At 42.8% G+C, this 23,280-nt stretch overlaps 1 protein-coding gene across 5 annotated transcripts in view; it reads right to left on the reverse strand.

The window, feature by feature from the left end:
- Mccc2 (methylcrotonyl-CoA carboxylase subunit 2) overlaps window positions 1-23,280 on the reverse strand; it is a 63,792-nt gene that overhangs the window by 18,320 nt on the left and 22,192 nt on the right. For all 5 annotated transcript variants that reach the window (XR_015448062.1, XM_021250680.2, XM_004872851.3 and 2 more), the window contains 5 exons: window positions 13,753-13,866; window positions 7,423-7,487; window positions 4,827-4,926; window positions 4,626-4,721; window positions 517-589 (listed from right to left, as the gene is read on the reverse strand). Coding sequence is in view for 4 of the 5 variants with exons in the window: in XM_021250680.2 (XP_021106339.1) it covers window positions 517-589; window positions 4,626-4,721; window positions 4,827-4,926; window positions 7,423-7,487; window positions 13,753-13,866 (448 nt within the window). In the remaining variant the exon portion in view is untranslated. The remainder of the gene's footprint in view (window positions 1-516; window positions 590-4,625; window positions 4,722-4,826; window positions 4,927-7,422; window positions 7,488-13,752; window positions 13,867-23,280) is intronic.

Raw genomic sequence — 23,280 nt, forward strand, 5'->3', positions numbered from 1 at the left:
GAATCAATGCTAAAATTTTCTCTTTTTTTTGTTTTTTGGTACCGGGGATCCAACTCGGGACCTTGCGTTTACAAGGCAGACGCCGGAACCACTGAGCTAAATCCCCAGCCAATGCTGGAATTTTCAAAGTAATTAGTTACAGGAGAAACAAAAGGAACTATAAATATTTTCTGCCAACTGCATTAAGAACCTTTTTATATAGTGCTACAGATTAGGACCCTTAACACAGCATCTAGCTGACCTCATTTTAAACTCTCTCATGCATGAAGCTATTCAGCTACAGAACAGTTTTTATAAAACAGTTTCTTTACAAAACTGACTCAGGCCGGGGATTTAGCTCAGTGTTTTCGTCATCTGTTGCACAAGCGCAAGGACCCGAGTTCGATCTCCGGTACCAACAAAACTGACTCATACATTTGTAGTGTTCTAAATAACAAAGTTCATGCCAAGTGTATCAAAGCCTTGAGACAAAAGATCACTTATTTGCAAAGCAGTAGAAATTCTTCACTTTCATACCTGTGACTAACGTGTCTCCATACATTGCTTTGAATTCATTGAATTTGCTTCCATCCACGATTCTAGCAATGACCTAAGAGGTAGAATAAAATGTCCCTGAGAAATTATATTATAAAAGAATTTTCACATTAAAAAATTATTTATAAAGCAAACAATTCACCATGATATTGTCACTTTCACAAACTTTCACCCTACAGCTGGGTGAGGTGGCACATGGCTGTAATCCCAGCACTTGGGAGGCTGACGCAGGAGGATCACCTCAAGTTTGAAGCCAGCCTGGACTACACAGTGAGTTCAAGGGCAGCCCGAACTGAACTACATAGTGAGACCCTGTCTCAAAAACACAAAAGAAAACAAACAAAAATTTCACCCTACACAGAAAATCTTCCTAGAATTTCCCTTGATATACATAGATAGTGTCCTGCAGTTATTCTGGGCTCTTGATTTTACACTTCACTATAGAAGCAAGAGCATCATGCTGCATACAAGAAAAGAAGCAGAGTGGGCATGAAGACTCGTCCTTGGTGAGAGGGGCATTCAGAGACTCAATCAGAGAGCAGGGCCCAGCTAGGCCTGGAGTTGGAAGACATCAGCTCCAGCTGAAGGTATCCCACACAACCTGGGTGTGTTGAGTGAGTCACTTAACGCATCTGAGTCTCAGCATTCACTTCTGGAAAAGCTGGAACAAAGTCAGGGATCTATGTCAAATGAATAGGACAGGAATGAAGAAAATAATGCTGAGCTGAAGAACCAGCTAGGACTCTCAGCTCCAACACTAGGAACTGGTCATAAAATCTTGAGCCTGTTTCTTCATATAGTCAACAAACAAACACACTTAAAAATGCTAAATAAAGCATACCAACTGGCTCTCATTAAAAGGCAGTCTTTTTCCCCCCATCCCACCTCTTTCTTTCCTTCTTTCATGTGTGTTACCAGGGATTAAACTCAGGGCCTTTGCACTGACCTACATCCCAAGCCCTTTCTATTTTTTGAGACAGGATCTTGCTAAGTTACTAAATTACTCAGGTTGGGTTCACCCTTAGGATCCTCCCATCTTGGCCTCCCTGGGTGCTGGGATTACAGATATGTGCCACCATACCCAGCTCAAAAGGCAGCTATTATTAACCCCTTAATAAATGCTCACGGATCCTAAGTCTAGTACACCTGAAGGCGCGTCCACATTCACTGTTAATCTAAAAGGAGTAGAAATGACAGCGATTACCTGAGGCTCACCACCACACACCAGGACTGCTCCAATGGAGCACGTGCTTACCGCACACAAGACTCTGAATCTAAGCCCAGAACACACACAAAAGAGTCATAAACAGGAAGTGCATTCAAAACTTCTGCAAAACTACTTTAGTCACTACCTCTCACTTTCCTATGCAGTTCACACTGCCTTCTTCTCTTTACCACATCAATCAAGGCCTTCTTTTGTAAGATGCAAAGGCTGAAAAATGAGAGGACACTTCCCAACATCTTTTTCTGCATAAAATAAAGCTTACTTTGAATTATTTTTCAGTTGTTTTCTTAAATATGAGGATATCACAATTATGTGTTTTAGGTGCTATGACCTTCAAAACCAAACCTTTTAACAATGAACAGCCATCATTTCTCCACAAGATAAAGCCACTCAAAAGGACACAGCAACCTCAGGCCATCGACTGAAAAGCCACTTCCTATCTGCTGTTATGGTTTGGGTCTAGATGTCCCCCCAAAGCCTCATGTGGTCATAGGATTGATCTAGAGTGTATGAAGCTCAAATTGATTCATGATGCAATGCTAGGCTCAAGGGCACTAGGATTAAGGGTTTCAGTGCTACCTGACCTAAGTAGTCTGAATAAGATAAAACGGACAGAAAAATGCTGTAAAATTCTCTTGTTGCCTTTGCTGCCTTGTGTGCACCATGTTGTTTCTGCTCTCCCATCCCTGTTTGTCATCCCTGTCTTAGAGACAGCTGATTATGGACTGAAACTTCAACAAACTGTAAGCCAAATAAACCCCTTCCCTTTAAACTGGGTGTGGGGTATTTTGTCTCAGCAATGAGAGAGAAAAGTAACTAACACATCTGCTTTCCAACTAACACCTACTCCCACAGAAAAGATATGAACTTACTTTTATGAGAACCTAAACTTCAGGAACACATATATAATTTAGTCCTACTCCCACTTCTAGAAGCAGAAAACAATACTCTGAGAGGTTAAATCCCAGTAGTCTGTTTAGGGCTGTAGAGGTGAACCTATGGCACACTGTGTTAGTTGTTTTTCTCTTAAGACAAAAAATGTTAATGTGAGTTGTTTGTTCTAAACTAAAACCTCAGAATTCAGGTGTAATTGCAGTATTAGCACTTTGCAATAAATAAGTAGGTTTTGGGTTGCAGTTTGGGCACTCAGTCTCTAAAAGCTTCACCATCACTGCTCTAGGGGAACAAGGATCAGGACCCAGGTTTTGCAGCTCTGAATCCAATGCCAGCTATGGTTCCATATTCTATCAAGACCTCTGTACAAAGCTCACTTGCTATTATAGAAAAATATAGTAGGGCTGGGGATTTAGCTCAGTGGTTCTGCCACCTGCCTTGCAAGCACAAGGACCTGAGTTCGAACCCTGGTAACAAAAAAAAAAATAGTAAATTATAATCACAATGAGCATAAAGCAAAAAAGCAGTCCAGACTACTATTTAAGAAGGCAAGAGTCACTGAGTATAGTGGAACATGCCAATAACCAGATGCTCAGAAGGCTGAAGTAGAAGGATTACAAGTTTGAGGCCAGCCCAGGCAACTTAGCAACACCCTGTCTAAAAATTAAAACTAAAAAGGGCTGTAGAATACACCTGAGTTCAATCCCAGGATCAGAAAAAAATGTTTGTGTGTGTTTGTGTGTGTATCTGAGGGTATACAGCTCAGAATGCTTGCCTAGTGTGTGCAAGCCCCCAGGTTAGATCCCCAGCACTGGGGAGGCGAGGTGGGGGGACTATTTCAACTACATAAAAAGTATACAGCTACTCCTTGTTATCCACAGAGGATTGGTTCTAGGATCCCCATAGCAAAACCTGCAGGTACTCAAGTCCCTTATATAAAATAGGGCAGTATTTTGCATACAACCTATGGCACGCACATCCTCCCATATAGTTTAAATCCTCTCTAGATTACTCATTATACTGAAATACAATCTAAATGCTACGTAAATAATTGTTACACTATTTGTTGGGAAAGACCTCCCCAAAAAGTCTGTACATGTTCAATACAGATGTAATTTTCTTGGAGAATATGTTTGATCTTTGGTTCCTTGAATCCAGAGATGCACAGCGGAACAGAGAACTCTATCTCTCTCCAAAACATTTGCTGTGTTCTCTGTATGGTGGAATTATAAGCAATTTATTTTCTTCTTTTGTGTATTTTCTATTTTTCACAACTAGTACATAATAATGTTATAGTCAAGGGAGTAAAGTAACTTAAAGTATTAAAGCTTGTAGCAATGAATCTCCCATTAAGATAATTTCCTTGGGCCGGGATTTAGCTCAGTGGTTTTGCCACCTGCTGTGCAAGGGCAAGGACCCAAGTTCCATCCCTGGTACCAAAAAATAAAAAATAAATTTAAAAAAAGATAATTTCCTAAATGGTATTTTGCCTGCTATGGATATTGAACAAAATAAAAGCCTACTCACTGTATAACAACACTAAAAACTGTCAACCTAGACAACAGATGGGTCATTGGAAATCTGCAACCATAGCAACATCATCAACTGTAATCAAATCTACTCCTCACTAATGTCATACTGATCTAAAAAGGTTCACTTTTTTCTTTCAACAACTTATTTCATCCACTTGCCAAAGTAAGAACATTGAAAAGAAATAGCTGAAAAAATTGTGACACTGTCCTACATAGTTCATGTCCACAGGAATATGGGTCTACAAACAAACCAGGCTGTGCTGCACAGTGCAAACTTCCCAATCGTTAAGGAACTTGCCCTTTTCTTCAGTACAGTATTTACTGTGCACTGCTGGCTCTTCCCCTGTGGAAAGCCATCTTTTCCACACCTGTCACACAGCCATCCCTACTCATGCACACGCCACAATCAACTTTAGCTCTGACTCACAGCTTTCACTTACCTCTCGGACATCAAAACTCCTCTTCAGGTTAGCACCAACTATTCCGTACAGTTCATCGGCAGGGAACAAAGGCTCTTCAGAAGGCTCCACGGTAACCTACAGAAATGGAGAACAACTGTGTTAACCTGTTCAAAGACACGATTCCGGTGGCATAAGCCAAAATGCCTTTTGGGAAGAGACCAAAGAACATATCCTACTCACATCCAATTTCTTCTGGTAATTCAGACTCCTTACAATCTTCCTTGCTAAGTGCAGGGCATGATGATCGTCCAAAGCATAGTGGTCAGTGACTCCAGACTTCCTACAGAGTAAAGCACAGTGGAATTATCAGCAAAAGAAAAAAGGAAGGAATTAAACGTCTTAAAACCCCAAATCCTTTTCTTACTAAGAATGAGAAGGAACTCTATTATTTCCAAGACACTTTAATAAATGTCATTTTATTTGATCCTCCTAATGTACCTGGCTAAAGAGATTTATCCTTATTTTACCAAGGTAAAAAATCTAGGACCAGCAGCAACTGCTTCAGAGCCCATGCCTTCCAGTTTTCAACCTTGGTCCTCTTCTGCTAGGCTGCAGGGCCTTGCTGACAAGCTTCTATTAAATGCGCATCCTAGCCAGGTGTGCACGTCTGTAATCTCATCACTCTGGGAGGCTGAGGCAGGAGGATTGCAAGTTCAAACTCAATCTGGGAAACTTAGCAACTTCACAAGACAGTCTTAAAATAAAAAATAAAAGGGGCATGGGATGTGGCTCAGTGCAAAGGCCCTGTGCTCATCCCACTGACCTTGAACAGAACTGTGTGTCCACGTGCCATCCAACAACAGACAAACACACTCTCACGTTACTGTTAACACCACCAAGTATTTGTTCCTGAGCTTCTAAATATGTCAACTACTATACAGCCTCTCCTTTTGGAGAGAATAGTGAGCCCTCTCCTCACCAAGCCACACCCAAGAGTGGCCATCACAGGTAACAAGCAGAAAGGTTTGAATACGTCATCCCCAGGGTAATGTGGAAACCACAAGTGACCAAGTGGTTCCATGAGGAGGGCCTGGAACCTCCATTCAGTTTCTAGTGCAGTGGCTGAGGCACAGGCCATTCTGGTGATGATTCTGTCCCAATCAGATGCTTTGCTATCTCACATGCAGACCTACAATGGCTTTCTAATAGAGTATTTTTAAAAATCTATAAAGTATCCAGGCATGGTGGCATAAGCCTGTAATCCCAGCACTAGGAAGGCTGAGGCAGGAGGATCTCCAGGAGTTCAAGGCCAGCCTGGGCTAACTAGTAAGTACAAAGCCAGCCTGAACTGCACAGTGAGACCCTCTCTCAAAAACAAAACAAAACTATAAAGTCAGGCAAAAATTCTGGTTGAAAAGATCAGAATTTTCATTCATTGTAAGAGTAAGGACTTAGGTGCTGTATTCCAGGTTTTGAGGCCTCATCTATGGAAACTTCCCAGCCCTTAGCAGACACTTCTCAGAGCGAGGCTATCTTGGGGATCACCTCATTTCCCATCTCTGGACTGGGTGCTCCTAACAGCAGAGACCATGTTACTCCTCTTCAGAGCTCTACAATGCCTCGAAAATGGCAGACCCTTGGCTTCTCTAATTGTATACATTCCATAACTGACTGGGTTTTTTTTCCACTTCAGGGGATGGAACCCAAGGCCTCATACTAGGCAAGCATTCTATCACTGAGCCACATCACCAACCCTTTGGTTTGTTGGTTTGTGTTTGGGACAAGGTCTTACGAGGTTGCCCAGGCTGGCCTGAACTTGTTACCTTCCTGCCTCCTGAATGGCTGGGATTAGAGGTGTGCCCCACTACACCTGGCCACTGACCCGATGTTTCAAATGCTTCACACGTAAGACCAGTTATAAACGCTGACTTCTCGCTACACTACAATTCAGTAAGAAACAGAAGCAAAAGGTAAATACTTAAAATACAATGCTTTCTTAGAAAAAATGCCTTATATTTACCAAAACAGCAGAAAAAGAAATTCTTTCATGAGACACATGAAAGTCTTTATATCCATTTAGCTCTTCAGAGTGACTAATCAGAGAAGTATGAATATGAATGTAAGGAACCTGTCAGTAATAAATTTTACAACATTACTTTTTTAAAGAAGCCATCACCACCTAATCATTTTTCCATGATTTTTAACAGGTTATTATGAACAATAATAATATTTGTACAGTGTTCAGTATGTAATAGGAACTCTGCTCTAACACGTGAGCAAATCATCTGCTTCAGAAGCCTGGATAGCCTGTCTAAGTCACAGGGGCAGTAAGCAAGGCATACAGAAAACAAATTCTGGAATCCACACCCGTAACTTCATTATACTGCCTACAGTTTTACTTTTTTTACAAGTCTAAATTTTTGAAAAATTAATACTCCTCAAATGCTGTCTTCCTCTCCTTCCCCTGATCACCACCTACAAACAGCACCTGTCCACTCTGCCCTGTCCCTCTGCTCTCCCTGCTCTGCCTGCAGCCCATTCTCTCCAGACACCCAGCCCAGCTGCTAGTCACAGTCTCGTGAGGGTCTGTGAGTGCTCACATCAGACACAGGGTGACAGGCATCTGTGCTCACCACACCAAGCGGCCAGAAGGAAAAGGTGATGCTCTACCTTGGAGCCGCAACTCCACAGTCCAAAGACTTGAACCCAGAATAGCAAAAAGCAAACAAACTATGGTTTAGTCTGGCAAGTTTAGCACTTGGAAAAAAAAATAATAATGGAAAACTTTTTGTAAACAAAATGGCAATTCTAAAAAAAATGACTGTCGCTGTTTCACCTGCAGTGAAGATCGGCACCTCCAAGCTCCTCAGCAGATACCTCCTCACCGGTGGCCGCTTTAACCTATAAGGACAACAAGTACTGGTGACTCGGTCTGTGACACACAAATGCTTCCCAAGGATTGCGTCTCCCAACCTGAGCGCATGGATGTTAGCCACAGAACACTGAAGCTGGCAAACCAAGAGACTATCACCTCCAGTCTACAGATGAGAGATCTGAACCCAGATCCCCAAGAACACGTCCACAGCCCCGTGACGGGGCCTGACTGCTCAGCCTTATGTCCTTCCACACCTAACCCCCATGGGAAGCTGCTGCATCTGCGCTCTCCGCCCACTGCCCAAGGGCCCCTGTTCCTCTCACTTCAGCTCCACGAGCTGCCCCTGGTTCCCCAGGCCCTCATCCTGGTTAATGCTGGCCTAGGGATCCACAGCACTGTGTTTACACTGCCAACATGTCACCTGCCAGACTGCACTTCAGCACTCTGCACATTTCCCTGGCATCATGAACTCCTCGCTATGAACTCCTTGGGGAAAGGAACTAATTCATTCATCTTTGAATAGTCAACAATTAGGTTGAAAAATTCCAGTTACTATCACCAACTCTATGTTATACCTTTAAGATGGGAAAAAAATCTCCAAGATTGCCTTAATCTGAAAACCAGGAGAATGTAATCAAAACCAAATCCCAAGTAATAAATCAAGAATGACTTAATTATAGCCTCGAAATTGCAATAAGACAAAGAGAGAAAAATCATTTAATACCAAATGCCAATCTGATGCCTTAAGAATTGTTTACTGGGGCCAGGGATTTAGCTCAGTGGTTCTGGTGCCTGCCCTGCAAGCTCAAGGACCTGAGTTCGATCCCCAGTACCAAAAAAAAAAAAAGAATTGTTTATTGATTCCTACTTCTTTGGGTTGGTTAACTTGTTTCTTCTTCACACAGGAGAAGTTTTTATTAGAATAATGAACATTAATCTAAAATACAGCACAGAAATGACTTATTCACTACATCAAAAGCTCTGTCTAAAAATATCTTTCCACAGGGAGAGGTAATTAAAACTTTCACCTCCAGTTATTCCACCCCCAGAAAACAATTACTGATTCTCTTCTTTCTAAAAATTTCCATGTAAAATAACATTCAGTCCAGACAATAACTAATTATAAGAGGTGTCTTGATATTTAAAGTTGTAAAAAGAAATAAACAACAGACATACTATATTTTCAGCGATCTGACTAATGTTAATGGAAAAAATAAGGAGCTGTCATCAGTTAATATCTACTCAACACCCACATCATGATACTGTGATCATGAGTGCAAAGATGATAAAAGTTACAGAAAAATTAAAACAGCTCATTCCATTAAATATCAACCTGGGAGACAGATGGAACAGGAACTCCCAAACTGATCTTATTACTCCATGTTCTTCAACCACTGTATGGCCCTCAAAGTAATGATAACTCAACCCCACACTGGGGTGAAACCTCACAGCCTTTCCTCAACTTACAGTGAAACGAATGTCAGAGTTTCAAATTCTCAAGAGAATGGGAGGCTGCTTGATTTCTCCATTAACCATGGTCTTTCAGAGTCGACCACCAAGGAGGCTCATTCTCCTATGATCTGCAGGCTCCCTGGGTGCTCGGGAGCCTCCAACACAGGAGTTAAACCTGAATCCACAGCACCAAACCCACCAACCCTGGCCCAAACCTTCCCTCTACAGCACTTAGCATCAGTCCATTATGACGCTAACGTCCTAAGAGATGTTCAAAAATTTTAGTCCTTTCTTTATTCATTTTCTGATGAAAAATAAACACAAACTACTAAAAATGTTTGTAACCTTTACTCTATACAGGTTAATTTTGAGTGTATTTTCCTCTCATTAACCAATGACAACTATCATATATAGCAAAGGAAATCTTAACAGATAGGAACACTGCAGGCCTGACTTTATCACATCTAAAATCGCCCTTAAACTGGGGCTGTAGCACTTGCCCACCATGTGTGAGCCCCTGGGTTCAATCACAGCATCACAAAAACAAATAAAATCACCCCTCTTAGCCAGGCACCACAGCACACAACTGTAATCCCACCCTTTGGGAGCCTGAGACAGGTGGATTGCAAGTTCAAGTCCCACCTGGCAAATTAACAAGACCCTGACTCAAAATTCTGAAAAATGCCCAGCACGGTGGCACATGCCTGTAATCCTAGCACTCGGGAGGCTGAGGCAGGAGGATTGCTGAGTTCAAGGCCAGCCTGGGGTACCTAGTAAGACCCTGCCTCAAAAAAAAAAAAATTTAAAAATAGGAGGAGCTGGGGATATACCTCAGCAGTAGAGCCATCTGGGTTTGATTCCTAGTACCACCACCAAAAAAACAAGAACAAAATTACTCCTCTTCAGCCTTATCTTCAATGAGTTATTAAAAATTAACAGAACTGCTTAGGAAATACACTTGTTTGTTTTATATCAAAGCAGGAACTCTTTTTTAATCAATCCGTATTTGTTTAGTATTACAAAACCAAATTTGATTCTTTGAAAGATTTCTGAAGTGCTAAACTTAGTTTTAGAAATATAATTCACATACCATAAAATTCACCATTTCCAACAACATGATTCAGTGGCTTTTCACATAATTCACAAGGCTATGCAATCACCAGCAGCAGCTTACTGCAGGACACTGCACTCTGTTAGGTGACACCTCATACTTTCTGATGGTCACTCCGCACTCGAGGCCTGCCCTGCCCCTGGCAACCACTCATCTACTCTCTGTCTCTATGAATTTGCCTGTTCAGAAGTGATGACATACAACACCTGTCCGGACCAGGCGTGGTGTCGCAAGCCTGTAATCACAGCACTCTGTAAGGCTGAGGCAGGAGGATTGTAAACATAAAGCCTACACTGTGCACCTTAGTAATTCAGTGAAGGCCTGTCTCAAAATAAAAAATAAAAATAGGCTGAGGGTGTAGCTTTCTGCAAAGGCCCTGGCTTTAATCTTTAGTACCACAAAATAATAAATAAGTCATAATTTTAAAATATAAAAAGGACTAGGTATGAAGCTCAGTGCAAAGGCCTTTGAGTCCTCAGTACCACACACGTGCGCGTGCGTGCACACACACACACACACACACACACCCTTGTCCTTTTGTGCTTGGCATAACATCCAGTCCATCCACACAGCAGCCTGTCTCAGAGCTCCATTCCTTCCTATGCCTGAATCAGAGTCCGAGTATGTGCACTGTAGGGTAGACTTTCTTTTCTCATCTGTTCAGGGCTCCAGCACTGTCTTATGGAAAGAGGTACTTGCTGTCAGGTGCATTGACTGCCTGTGTCTCTATTGCCCCACAGACAGAGAGCACACTGAGACACAGCAGGACAGGGTGGTGGGTGCCTTACTGACAGGCAGGGACAGGCGAGGAGGGCACAGGATGCCACAGCAGTCACCACAGCCAGACACCAGCAAGGCCATCCAGGGTGCCCTCTCAGAAGAGCCCTGTGACTGGGATTTATGCTCAGGGCCCATCTCCCTCTGAAAGTCTTTCACATGTGTTCGGCATGTGATGTCTGAGTGGACAATGGGGTCAGTCTGTCCCCTGCAGACATGGGTCTGGGGATGGGTCTAGGTCTGGTCTGCCCCGGCCTGTGCCTGGCCCTCCTCCTCCTCCCCATCCCCATCTGTGGCCACAGGTGTCCCTGGTGGGGCAAGGAGAGAGTGCAGGAAGGACCCACATCTCAGGGTGGAACACACAAGACCATCACTGTCCCAGGTGTGTCCTCTAGCAGGAGAGACATTCGATGGGGGTGGGCGGCAGGCAAGGGGGTGCTCTAGGCCAAAGGAGCAGAACATAACAAGGGCACTGAAAGAAAAAACCTGACTATGATATAGGAACATAGAAAAAGGTGCCACCGAAGAAAGGGACATGCTCACACCTCACTGCCCTTCATGACACTTTTTCCCACTTGTAAACAAGGAGTCTTATATTTTTCTTTTTTTTTTTTTTTTTTTTGGTACCAGGGATCGAACTCAGGTCCTTGTGCTTGAGCAGCAGGTGGCAAAACCACTGAACTAAATCCCTGGCCCATATTTTTCATTTTGTACCAGGGTCTACAAATAATATAGCTGGCTCTACCAGTGGTTCATAAAGATTGCCAGTATGAGAAATTTAGAGAGACAGAGAGAGAGAGAGAGAGAGAGAGAGAGAGAGAGAGAGAGAGAGAGAGAGTGTGTGTGTGTACTGGGGGCTGAACCCAGGACCTCTGTACCCAGCTCTTTTAAAAATTTTTCCTTTGATACTGGGGATCAAACTCAGGATCTTGCACTTGCAAGGCAGGCACGGTGCCACTGAGCTAAATCCCTGACCCTAAAATTATTTTTTATTTTGAGACAAGGTTTCACTAAGTTGCCCAGGCTCGGCTCAAACTTGCAATCCTCCTACCTCAGCTTTCTAGAGTGCCACCACACCTGGCTTTTCATTTCTGAAAAATCTTTCTGAATAACTTATACATTCAAAAGGCTCAAAAAAGCCAGATGTGGTGGGGAACACCTTTAATCCCAGCCCTCAGGAGGCTGAGGCATGAAGATTGCTGCAAATTCAAGGCCAGCCTGGGCTACATAGTGAGTTCAAGCTCAATGTGGAATACAGAGTGAGATCCTGTCTCAAACAACATAAAAAATAAATAAGTGATAAAAATGGAGAGACCCGTCTCCAAAGATACAACAGATAATAAATACATAAAACTCCAATATCACTAGTCATTAGGGAAATGCTAATCAAAACCACAGTGAAGGCTAGGCGTGGTGATGTACCCATGTAATCCCAGCACACAGGAGGCTGAAGCAGGAGGACTGCAAGCTTGAGCCCAGACTAAGAAACTTTGCAAGATCCTATCTCATAAAATAAAAACAAAGAAAAATAAAAACAGGGCCAGGGATTTAGCTCAGTGGTTCTGCCGCCTGCCTCAGAAGCACAAGGTCCCAAGTTCAATCCCCGGTACCAAAAAATAAATAAATAATAAAAAAAATTTTTAAATAATAAAAACAAAGGTCTGGGGATGTGGCTGACTCTAAAGATCCTGAGTTTAGGGCTGGGGATTTAACTCAGTGGTTTCACTGCCTGCTGTGCAAACGCAGGGACCTGAGTTCGATCCCCAGTACCAAAAAAAAGATCCTGGGTTTGATGCCCAGTACTGCTAAAAACAAAAAGTGAAAGACAGCAAGCTGGGTGTGTGGGTGCAGACCTGTAATTCCAGCTATTAGGGACACTGAGGCAGGAATGGATAGCCACTTCAAAGCTAGCCTGGGCAACTTAGTGAGACCTGTCTCAATAAAAACTAAAAAGGGTTAGGGATGCGACGCAGTGGTAGAACATCCCTGGGTTCAATCACTAGTGACCCCAGTGAGATAGGATCTCACCCCACCAGGATGGCTGTAATCACACAGACACAATAACAAGTATTGCTGAGGTTGTAGGGCAATCAGGACCCTCACACTGCTGGTGAGAATGTAAACGTGCTGTGGATAGTGTGGTAATTTCCCCAAATGGTAAACATAGTTACCACGTGATCGGCAGTTCTACTAGTAGGTATATACCATATAGAAATGAAAACGGAGCCATACAAAAACGCGTTAAGTGGTCACAGCACACCTATTCATAACAGTTAGAGAAGATACAATCCAAATCCCCATCAACTGATGAATGGATAAACACAAGGCACATTCACACAATGGACTATTATTCAGCCACAAACACAAATAGAGTGATTTCTTAAAAATTAAACATAGAATACTACAGAATCCAGCAATCACTCCTGGTTATAGACCCGAAAGAAATGAAGACAGGGACTCCACAGATCTTTCCACACTCATATTCATAGCAACATTATTCACAATAGCCCCAAATGGAAGCAATCCAAATAGCCAATGATGGAAGGATGGATAAACAAGATGTGGTACAGAGACACAATGGCATATTAGTCAATCTTCAAAAGGAATGAAATTCTGACACTTGCTACCACACAGATGACCCTTGAGGACTTTATGCTAAGGGAACCAGTCAGTCACACAAGGTTCAGTGTTGGCAGTTTCTACTCACTGGGTGTCAGACTCATGGCGGGGGGCGGGGTGGGGGGGATGCTAGGATCTGGGACAGAGGTAGCAGGAACAGAGGTCAGCTCTGGAGATGGGCAGCAGTGACGGGTGCACAATAATATAATGTACCTATGCCACAGAACTGCACACTTGGGAATGATTAAAACGGTAAATTCTAAGCATGTTTTACCATACTATTTTGTTATGTATATTTAACTTCAATCAATTTGTTGAGGTGATATTCTTACCAGGGGGGGTCCTGCCAAGAAAATGGTCCCCTGCTTACGCACGATGATATTCTCGTCGGCCATCGCGGGCACATAGGCGCCGCCCGCCGTGCAGGAGCCCATGACCACCGCGATCTGCAAGAGAGACAGGCATTGAGATGAGGCTCGGGCCAGGAAGGCCGGCGTCTGAGCTCTGGGCTCAGCAGCACGCAGGGAGTGAGGATGTTCTGAAAATGCAATCTTCTCGGTGTCTGGAACAGGGTCCAGACTTTTTGCAAAAAAGCATTTAAAGGCTTATGAGACACTCACAAAGTGCATGAACAATCTTCCTATAAACAAGCAGACTGGCCTGAGAAACCTGAGCAACTACTGGTGAGAAGAAACCCACAATATACCCAACTTAGTAAAATGGCATCAAAAGGATAACTTTTAAGTCTAACAATAATAAGCCTTCTAAATAACCACCACTTACCTCATAGGACGACTGAAATAATGCTTCAAGTGGGTATTACTAATGTTTTGTGTTACTCCAAATATGGTATTTTTTAAATAAAAAGATTAACACTGCAGTTAAAAATCTTGCTCAAAAGCCTAAGTGAGCAATCTGGGACCCGAGGCAGGAGGATGCCAAGCTCAAAGCCAAGCTGGGCAACTTAATGACTTACCAAGATCCTGTCTCAAAAGAAGGGTGGGGTGGCAGGAAATATAGCTCAGTGCAAAAGCCCTGAATTCAATCCCCAGTACCAGAAGAAAAAAGAAAAATGAAGTCCAATGTAGGACCACATGCCTATAGTTCCAGCTACTCAGGAGACTGAGGCAGGAAGATCACTCCAGCCCAGGTGTTTAGGGCCAGCCTAGGCAATGTAGTAGGACCTCGTGTTAAAAGTCAAACCAAAAAACCTTTCTCAGAGGAAAGTCTATTGTGTTGGAGCTGGGTAATGTGTACAGGGTGTTCATGGTACTATTTTCTCTACTTTTGTGTGATTAAAATTTTTCCATTAAAGAAAAAGCTTTTTAAAAATTCTTGCTCAGAGATTAACACAGCACAAAGAACAATAAATATGGGTTTGGCTGATTACCCCTACATAGAAATAAAAATATCAGCAAAAGAAAAATGAGTATATAATGGATTTTTAGATTATCATGTGAAAGTAATTTCTGCTATTAATCCCAATATTCCACCAGGTTGCCTCATAGTCCTGCAAATATGCATTCTGAGAAGTAACATGCCATATACCGCTATTAAACCAACAGTGGATGCAGCGTGAGAGAGCATCTTCCCATGGGAATGACTATCACAAAAAGCATCTGTTCCTTAACTAAAGCTTTTGTATTATTAAAAGTGGCTGCAAGATTTCCTGGTCAACATATTACAGACGCATACATCAATTACTGTTTTACTTACTACCCAAAAGTTTTTGTTAAAGATATCTATGGCTACAAAAACTCTTCCCCGTGCACACAAAGAAGTACTCATTGTGGTGTGTTTATAAAAGTAAAAAGTTGCAAATAATCAGCATTTCCACCAATACAACATTGTGAGTGGATAAATAAATGTTTAAATGGATCATTTCTTTAAAATTGGAGGTAAAAGTAACAAAATGAAATGCCAACATAATATCCCTGGCCAGTGGCCCTGAATGTTCTGTCTTATTGTTCTGTGTACTTTCTAATTGTTTGAAATACTCTATGGGCCTTTTTCTCCTGGAACCAAAGGACATAATTTCACCTTATCACCCTATTCTCTGTACTAGAACACCAGGTTTCGCTCAAATTATTTCCATACCCAAAAACCAAAAGACAAGGAACTTAGAGAAGAGTGGAAAGGAAAGGAAGGAGTGAAGGACGGGGAGGGAAAGAGGGGAAGGGGGAGGGGGGAGGGGGGAGGGGGAGGGAGAAAAAGGGCACAGTGTTAACTGCCATTAGGTTGACTTCTCCCCTCTCTGGTAATGTCCACCACTTGCACATCTGCTATCATTACCTTCCTTTATGATGCCTTCCACTGTTAAGTGAGCACCTACACCAGATGGTAAACAATCACTATTTATCCATTATCCCAGCCACAGTTTTCACTCTCAATGATCATGAATGATACCAGCAAGGGTGCTAGCTGTGCACTACAATAGGTCCTCCTGCTATGGCCTAGAATTTTCTATACACAGGAGCACAGACAGAGGCAGCTCAGAAAGGGAGGGGAAAGGGAAGGAGGGAGGGAGGGAGGGAGGGTATCATCATCATAGAGCAGAACCGGAACTGAGTCAGGTGTGAAGGAACAGGCCGGTGTGTCTGTTTCCTCTTAATGCCCTTCACATCACCGCCACCCACAGTGTATTACAGGCTGCATTCAAACTTCTTTTTCTTCTTAGTTGTTTTAAAACTGGTATATGTTTGTGATGCCTAACAACTACACTCATCTTGGGGAACTGGCACACATACATATTGTCACATTTTCATCATTTTTTACCTCCCCTCCTGGCTTTCTCCTCTCCCCTCATCCCCTTGATAATACTGTTCTGGCAATTTATAAATATTTATCCATACTTATTAGCTCCCTTGTGAAGAAAAAAATCTGAGTACATGAACTCTAAGATCCTTATTCATGCAAAGAAGCAAGCCCTTCACCAAATGTCCCACACTGGGACAAGTAAGTGTTCTGGGGGCAGCAGGTCACGGCTGTTCTATAAAGGGGACAACATCAATCCTCAAGTGAAAGGAAAGAGATGGGGAACCTCCCCCATTTCCTAGGGCTGGACCTGTGGGCATGTGCATACCGACCAGGCTGGCTCAGAGACATTTGGCAAAGGAGGATGCCAGGTGAGAAGGGCCAGCACCAGAGCTGAGAGCTTTTGTCCTGAGGCTCCATTCTTATAACCAAGTCAGAGTGTTGAACAAATGAAGATGGTGGCTCCCCGGAGTCATTACTCAAGAAAGAGATGTACAGTTTACTGAATCATGAAAAATGGTCTCAAGTCACTGTCTCACATCCCACTGGTGACTCAGGGCACCCTGTGTGCAGAACAAAGGGCGATGCATCTCCCACAAAAAACAAAGAGTCACAATGATCTAAGAACCTAAGGGAACAGATTTCAAAAATAAGACCTAAAGAACTAAACAGGCATAGCAGAATTCTGTGAAAACAAACAGAGGAAAAGGAGAGGAAAGAATAGCAACTGTCAGCAGTATTCACAGCCAAGGACGGAGGCGAGAGGTGTGGGGTGGAGGAGATGGGAGGGATTATTTTGTCACAATGCCATCATACCATCTGCTTGGAATGGATGCTTTGCATCCTCACATAGCCATGTGTGGAAGCCCTGATCCTCAGTGGGATGTGGAGGCTTTGAAAGGTAACTGTGTGTAGATGAGGTCCTCAGGGTGGAGTCTCACAAAGGAACCAAGACCCAAGCATGCTGGCCTCCAGAACTGTGAGGAATACATGACTGCTGTTTAAGCCACTCAGGCCTTGATAATGCTATATAGCAGCCCAAACTGACCGAGACACCACAGGCAGAAGGGTGGGAGTGTGAGGAGGGATCTATCAGTTTAGTAGAAAAGTCTCCCAAACAATTAGCACAAATGATTAGCACATCTACTTGAGGGACTTCCACCACAGTGCTACATCACCTTCAGAAGCGTTTTCACCACAGCTCCTCTGCAGTCAAGGAGCTCAATAATACACTTTTCTGACACCTGTGACTGCATGCTAGCCAAAAGACAGGAGACTGTGACAAGCTGACTTCCAACATGGGCCCCGACATCCTGCTCTGTATTCTCCCTTGAGAACATGGTGAAGCAAGTGATTTTCCTGTCACAAGAAAACAGAGCCAGCAGTGGGGGGAACCTTCTGTGCTTAGGCTGTGAGAAGCTGTGTCTTCAGTGGTGATGAGCATTCTCATCTTCTCACCTTCTCACTTTGAAGTCAGGTGATATGCTTTGAGAGGCTCTATGGGGAAGTGACACGGCAAGGAACCTGTCATGGCCTCTGACAACAACCCAGAAGGAACCGAATGAGGCCTACAGGAAATGAATCTGACCGACAAGCAAGCTGGGACATGCTGTATCCCTCCTTGTCAAGCCCTGAGGGGACTTGGCCATGTGAGAGGCCCAGAGTGGAACCCAGCTCCAACCCACAGAACCCATGAGATCAGAGATAGGGGTTCCTACAGTGCTGGGTTTGGGGATCATTTGTTCTGCAACAACAGATAGATAACACAGAGATCAAAAATCATCTATTTTAAGCCAGGGATTCAGCTCAGTGGTTCCACCGCTTGCCTCGCAAGCACAAGGACCTGAGTTCAATCCCCGGTACCAAAAAAAAAAAAATCATCTATTTTAGGTTACTGTAACAGAAGCACCTCTGAAGACTTGAGACACCTGGTTTAGGAGTACTTTTGTATTGCTGCTCTTCAAAGATCTATCTACAAACTGTTCATTTATTCCAGAGGTGGGAGATAGATCATATACAGGATTCTGCACCATCCAGACAGGGATGAAAAACCAAGAGTAAGACATGGTTAAATCCTGAAACCTTTTGGTTAAATGAAAGAAATCCATCACAAAGGACCACTCCAGGTAAGATTTGATCTATGTGAAATGTCCAGAAAAGACAAATCCAGAGACAAAGTAGATCAGTGACTGCCAAGGGTTAGAGGGACAGGGTAGAAATGAGGAGTGACTGTTAAAAGGATGAGGAAAATATTCTAAGATTCATTCAACTCTGAACATCCTAAGAACTACTGAATTTTACACATTAAATGAGTGAACTATATAGTAAATGAATTATAGCTCAACAAAGGTGTTATAAAGTTTTTAGAGTAAAGTTACTAAATACACAGAAATCAAAATTCTCAGATGTTTTCATCAATAAGAAATAAAGGGCACAAGTATTTAATAGGCAAAACGCTTGTTGCTAAAATAAATGCTGACAATAGAGATAAAAATGAAATAACACAGGTAAGTCACCAACCAAAGACAGTAAGAAGGCTGTCACACAGTTGTCTTCTCATCAATTAATTCTGAGTCACTCATCCACAAAAGAGGACAGAACAGATGTATACAAGAAGAGTCTGCCCCTGGGTCTGCTGCTTTTGCTCCCAAAGTGAGGGATACCAAACGATACGGAAACTTCCCATGGCCCAGAGTATCCATGTGTTGTACAACAAAGACCTTACACGGGGGCCACACTGGGCAAAGGATTTGGAACCCCAGAAAGACAATTCTGCTGCACTCTCTACTATAGGGATTAAAAGGGCATACGATGCATGAGCATAAACTCTGAGCATGCTTGCAGGCTGAGATCTGGCTCGCAATGGACATACAACACAGGCGTTGTCTCAAGAAATATGTCAGGGACATGACACAGATGACATCAGGACAAAGGCGACCTTCCATGGCTCTCACCGAGAGCCTGCAGTCCACCCGGTCACCAGTTGAAGGGGGCCTGCTCTGACCTGGCTGAGCCCAGAGACTGCTCTTTCAGGGCAAAGAGGCCCACGGTGATTCCAGACTTGAAATGGGAGCAGTAAGAAGGCTGAGAATGACCTGAAACTGACAGGAACAACCTTTATTGTCACCTCCACAGATGACACATGCAAAACTTGAGTAAAAGGAAATGGGATGCTACAAAAAAGAGGCAATCAAAAAAAAAAAAAAGGAGGCAATCATCTGGAAAGACATTAAACAAAATTTCATTACCCTCCTGGCCTCTCATTGCTCCAGTTCTTGCCTAAGCAAATAGAGATCAGGTCATATTATATCAAAGACAAATTAGCAGGGCCGGGATTTAGCTCAGTGGCACCACACCTGCCTCGCAAGTCCAAGGTCCTGAGTTTGATCTCTGATACTCCCTCAAAAAACAAATTAGCAGATCAGCAGGACGCCCTACAGAAGGATCCTGACCAGAAGCCAAGGGTTTACACATGATTCTGCAAAGTTGCATGAGCTCTGGACCTCCATGCTCCTGCTGCAGAACTTCAGACAATTCTGAAGTGCAAGGGACGCTAAGATCACTTAATTAGAAGCACGGGGAGGAATACTGTTTGACCAGAAGGCTGTAATAATGTGTTTTCTCTTAAATCTCTCATCTTTTTCAATTCGAAGTAATCCCAGAAAGCAGATACTGCCTGCAGCACATTTTTCCTGTCTTTACCTGAAGAGTCACTATTAAAACTAAAAGCCACAAAATATGTCTGAGTAATCAACACCACTAATTATTCGTGTGTGTCTGTGTAAACTGTAAAAAGTCTAACTCAACCAGGACATTCTGTTTCTTCCTCAATCTTTTTATCAGACAGCCTCAATATAATCAAACAGTGATTTCATCCCTCCCAACCCTATCCATCCTTATAGCAGGTTAAAATGCACCTAAAATAATGAGATTGGATTAAGTCCCTCAGAGCAATTATCAGGGTCTAAAACAAACAAAATCAACAAGATAAATGTCAAAAATAATGAACTAGCCTGATGTGGTAATGCACACCTGTAATCCCAGCAACCAGGGAGGCTGAGCCAGGAGAATCACAACTTCAAGGCCAGCCTGGGTAATGTGGAAAGACCTTGTCTCAAAATAAAATTTTTTTAAAGGTACAGGGAATGTAGCTCAGTGGTAGAATACTTACCTAGCACTGCAAAGAAAATATTAATAATGAACTAACCCAAGGGAGTGGAGGACTAAAGTAAGGTACAAAGCAAGAACCCCTAAGAGTAATTTTTAGTACATCTGCAAACAAACAAACAAAAAACAGAAAGAAAACAAAAAAGTGAAAGGCCTGAGAAAGTCCAATTCAACCTGGCCTTGAACTCACTATGTAGCCTGGGCTGGGCTTGAACTCGTGGCAATTCTCCTGCCTCAGCCTCCTGAGTGCTGGGATTACAAGCATGTGCCACCACATCCGGCCAGAAGAAATGAACTGTTAATAACAGAAAGCCACCTTGCTGTTGATATAGTAGGGCACACAGTAAAGCAAAGAAGAGAACTGGTACAGTAGAAAAAGATGATGTACAGAAAACTAGACCATCACTAAGTTATAAAAATTACCAGTAGCGTGAGACCTAAGAAAACAAGTAAGAAGATCCCACTTCTGAAAAAGATTATACATCTCACTCCCAAAAAGCCAGCAACATGGAAACCACAAGTGGGAAAATAAAAGCAGCATATTCCAAAGAACACTGGGCGTCAGGCCACGGATGTGGAGACGGCCCTGAAGAGGGACCTCAGGACACCACAGACACCAATGGCCCCCCCTCCGCCCAGATCTCCAAACTCCAAGAGCAGACAGGGTCCCAAGGCCCAGCCTGCAGGAAAGAAAGACGCAAAGAAGAGAACTCGAAGGTGAGTAGCCAGTGTAACTGTCTTTTCTCCTGGAGAGCAAAACTAAATTGTTAAACCAGAAATTCTGTAGGAATCTGCCCACATTTTTATCGCTGTAGGAAATAACAGATATGACTGTAAATGACTCTTAGAAATACAAGGATAAATGCATTTACAATGGGCAAAGTTAACAACATTAAATAAAAACCAACTTGGGGAGAAAAACAGAGCAAAACTTAGTAAGGAAGCTAATGATCACCATCAGGACGCGAAAACAACATAAATGAAATTGTGTCTCTGTCTGTTCTGCATTGCTATGACACAGTCCCCAAGGCTGGGTACTTTACACAGTTTTGAAGGCTGAAGTCCAAGATGAGGCAGCCCCATCTGGGAGGGCCTCAGGCTATGACTCAACATAGTGGGCGACATGATGGCAGAAGCATGTGTGAGAGGGAAAGAGGTCACAGGGCAATCCAGGAAATGAGAGACAGGACAGGGCCCACTGTTACTCTTCAGTAACAGCCCACGATGGTGGGAAGGAACCACTCCAAACCCCAGCATGAGCACCTTCTGGTGCAACACTCCATAGTCTACTCATTTCCCAGCAGACCCATGTCTCAGACCCACCACCTCGGGACTGCTACACTGGGGACTGAGCATCCAGCACCAAACCTTGAGGGGAAACCACACCCAAACCAAACAGTGCAAGTCACTGATTTATGCAATGTAGTATTTTAATGATTTTATCAGTACATTCAAGCCAAAGTCTGAAATAAATAACAAACATTAAAATATGAGAAAGGGAACCACTCACTATGTTGGCTACCACTTTAACAGTTGTAAAGAGATTCCTCTTTTTTTTTTTTTTGCACTACTGGGGATCGTACTCAGGACCTTGTGCTTTCGAGGCAGGCAGTGATACCACTGAACTAAACCCCTAGCCTAAGATTCCTTTTTTAATAAATAAATATTAAACAAGCTCTATCTCAGGGAAATTTGAGATATAAAAATTACTCTGACACTCTTGTAATGTTAAGACGCTAACAGTCTAGTAAGAGAAATTAGTCAGGATACATCTAAACAGTAGAGATAAACTCAGCAGTGGTGATGCATTCCTGTAATCTCACTCTGGGAGGCTGAGGCAGGAAGATTACAAAGTTCAAGCCTCATCTGGGCAATTTAGCAAGACTCTGACTCAAAAAAAATTTTTAAAGGACTGAGGATATGGCTCAATGCAAAGGCCCTGGGTTAAATCCCCAATACCACAAAAGAAAGAGATAAAAATGCAACTCCTGGGGCAACAGTGGTGGAAATGCTCTTTATCTTTTACCTTCATGTTTGGTGCTTTTTCCTTTGAAGAAAGGATAGCAACATGATTGTTAGCTGTGAGAAAAATAGCAGATAAGAAAATAAAGTATTAAAGTAAAAGACAGAAAGGTGATAAGGAAGCAGAAGGGAGTTGGTATTAAGATTATAAATGGCAGGACTAAGGCTGCAGCCACAGGTCAGTGGTAGAGCATTTGCCTAGCATGCACACATACTGCATTCAATCCCCAGAATGCCAGATACCAGTAAAAAAAATAAAATAAAATAAGAAAAGAAAAAGACTATGAATGGCTTAGGTAGCACAATCTTTCTGGAATAAAAGAAAGAAGCCAAAGTTCATACTGGTGTTCTCATAGGAGATGGAGTACACAGAGCTTTCTCAGTGAAGCATGAAGCAATATCTAGAGTTCAGATAACAAGTTTAGAGTTCACACATTGGGGAAAGAATCAGAATAGTTACTATGGAAAAAAAAAAACAGTAGGGCCAGGGATTTTAGCTCAGTGGTTTCACCGCCTGCTATGCAAGCGCCAAGGACCCAAGTTGGATCCTCAGTACCAAAAAAAAAAAAAAAAAAAAAACAGTAGGGAGAGTAGTATAGGATGACAATTAAAATTTTTTAATTCTCAAGAAGATAGGTAATCCTAAATCTTAAATCTCTGATTAAGTGAAACAGAAAAACCAAACATTAAGGGCTGGAGATGTAGCTCAGGGATAGAAAGTTTGCCTAGAATGTGGATGACCCTAGGTTTGAGCCTCAGCACCACAAATGAACCAAAAGAGAAGTGGTTCAAGGAAAGAAATACTGATATTAAAAAGTTTTGGAAAATATTGCAGGCATGGTGGTGCACATCTGTAGCCCAGCTACTTGGGAGGAGGACTGCAAGTTCAAGGCCAGTCTGAGCAACTAAGACCTTAT

The sequence above is a fragment of the Heterocephalus glaber genome, unplaced genomic scaffold, assembly GCF_053883595.1.
Source record: "Heterocephalus glaber isolate CG9 unplaced genomic scaffold, H.glaber_assembly_v1.0 deba00001788, whole genome shotgun sequence".
Classification (NCBI taxonomy): Eukaryota; Metazoa; Chordata; class Mammalia; order Rodentia; family Bathyergidae; genus Heterocephalus; species Heterocephalus glaber.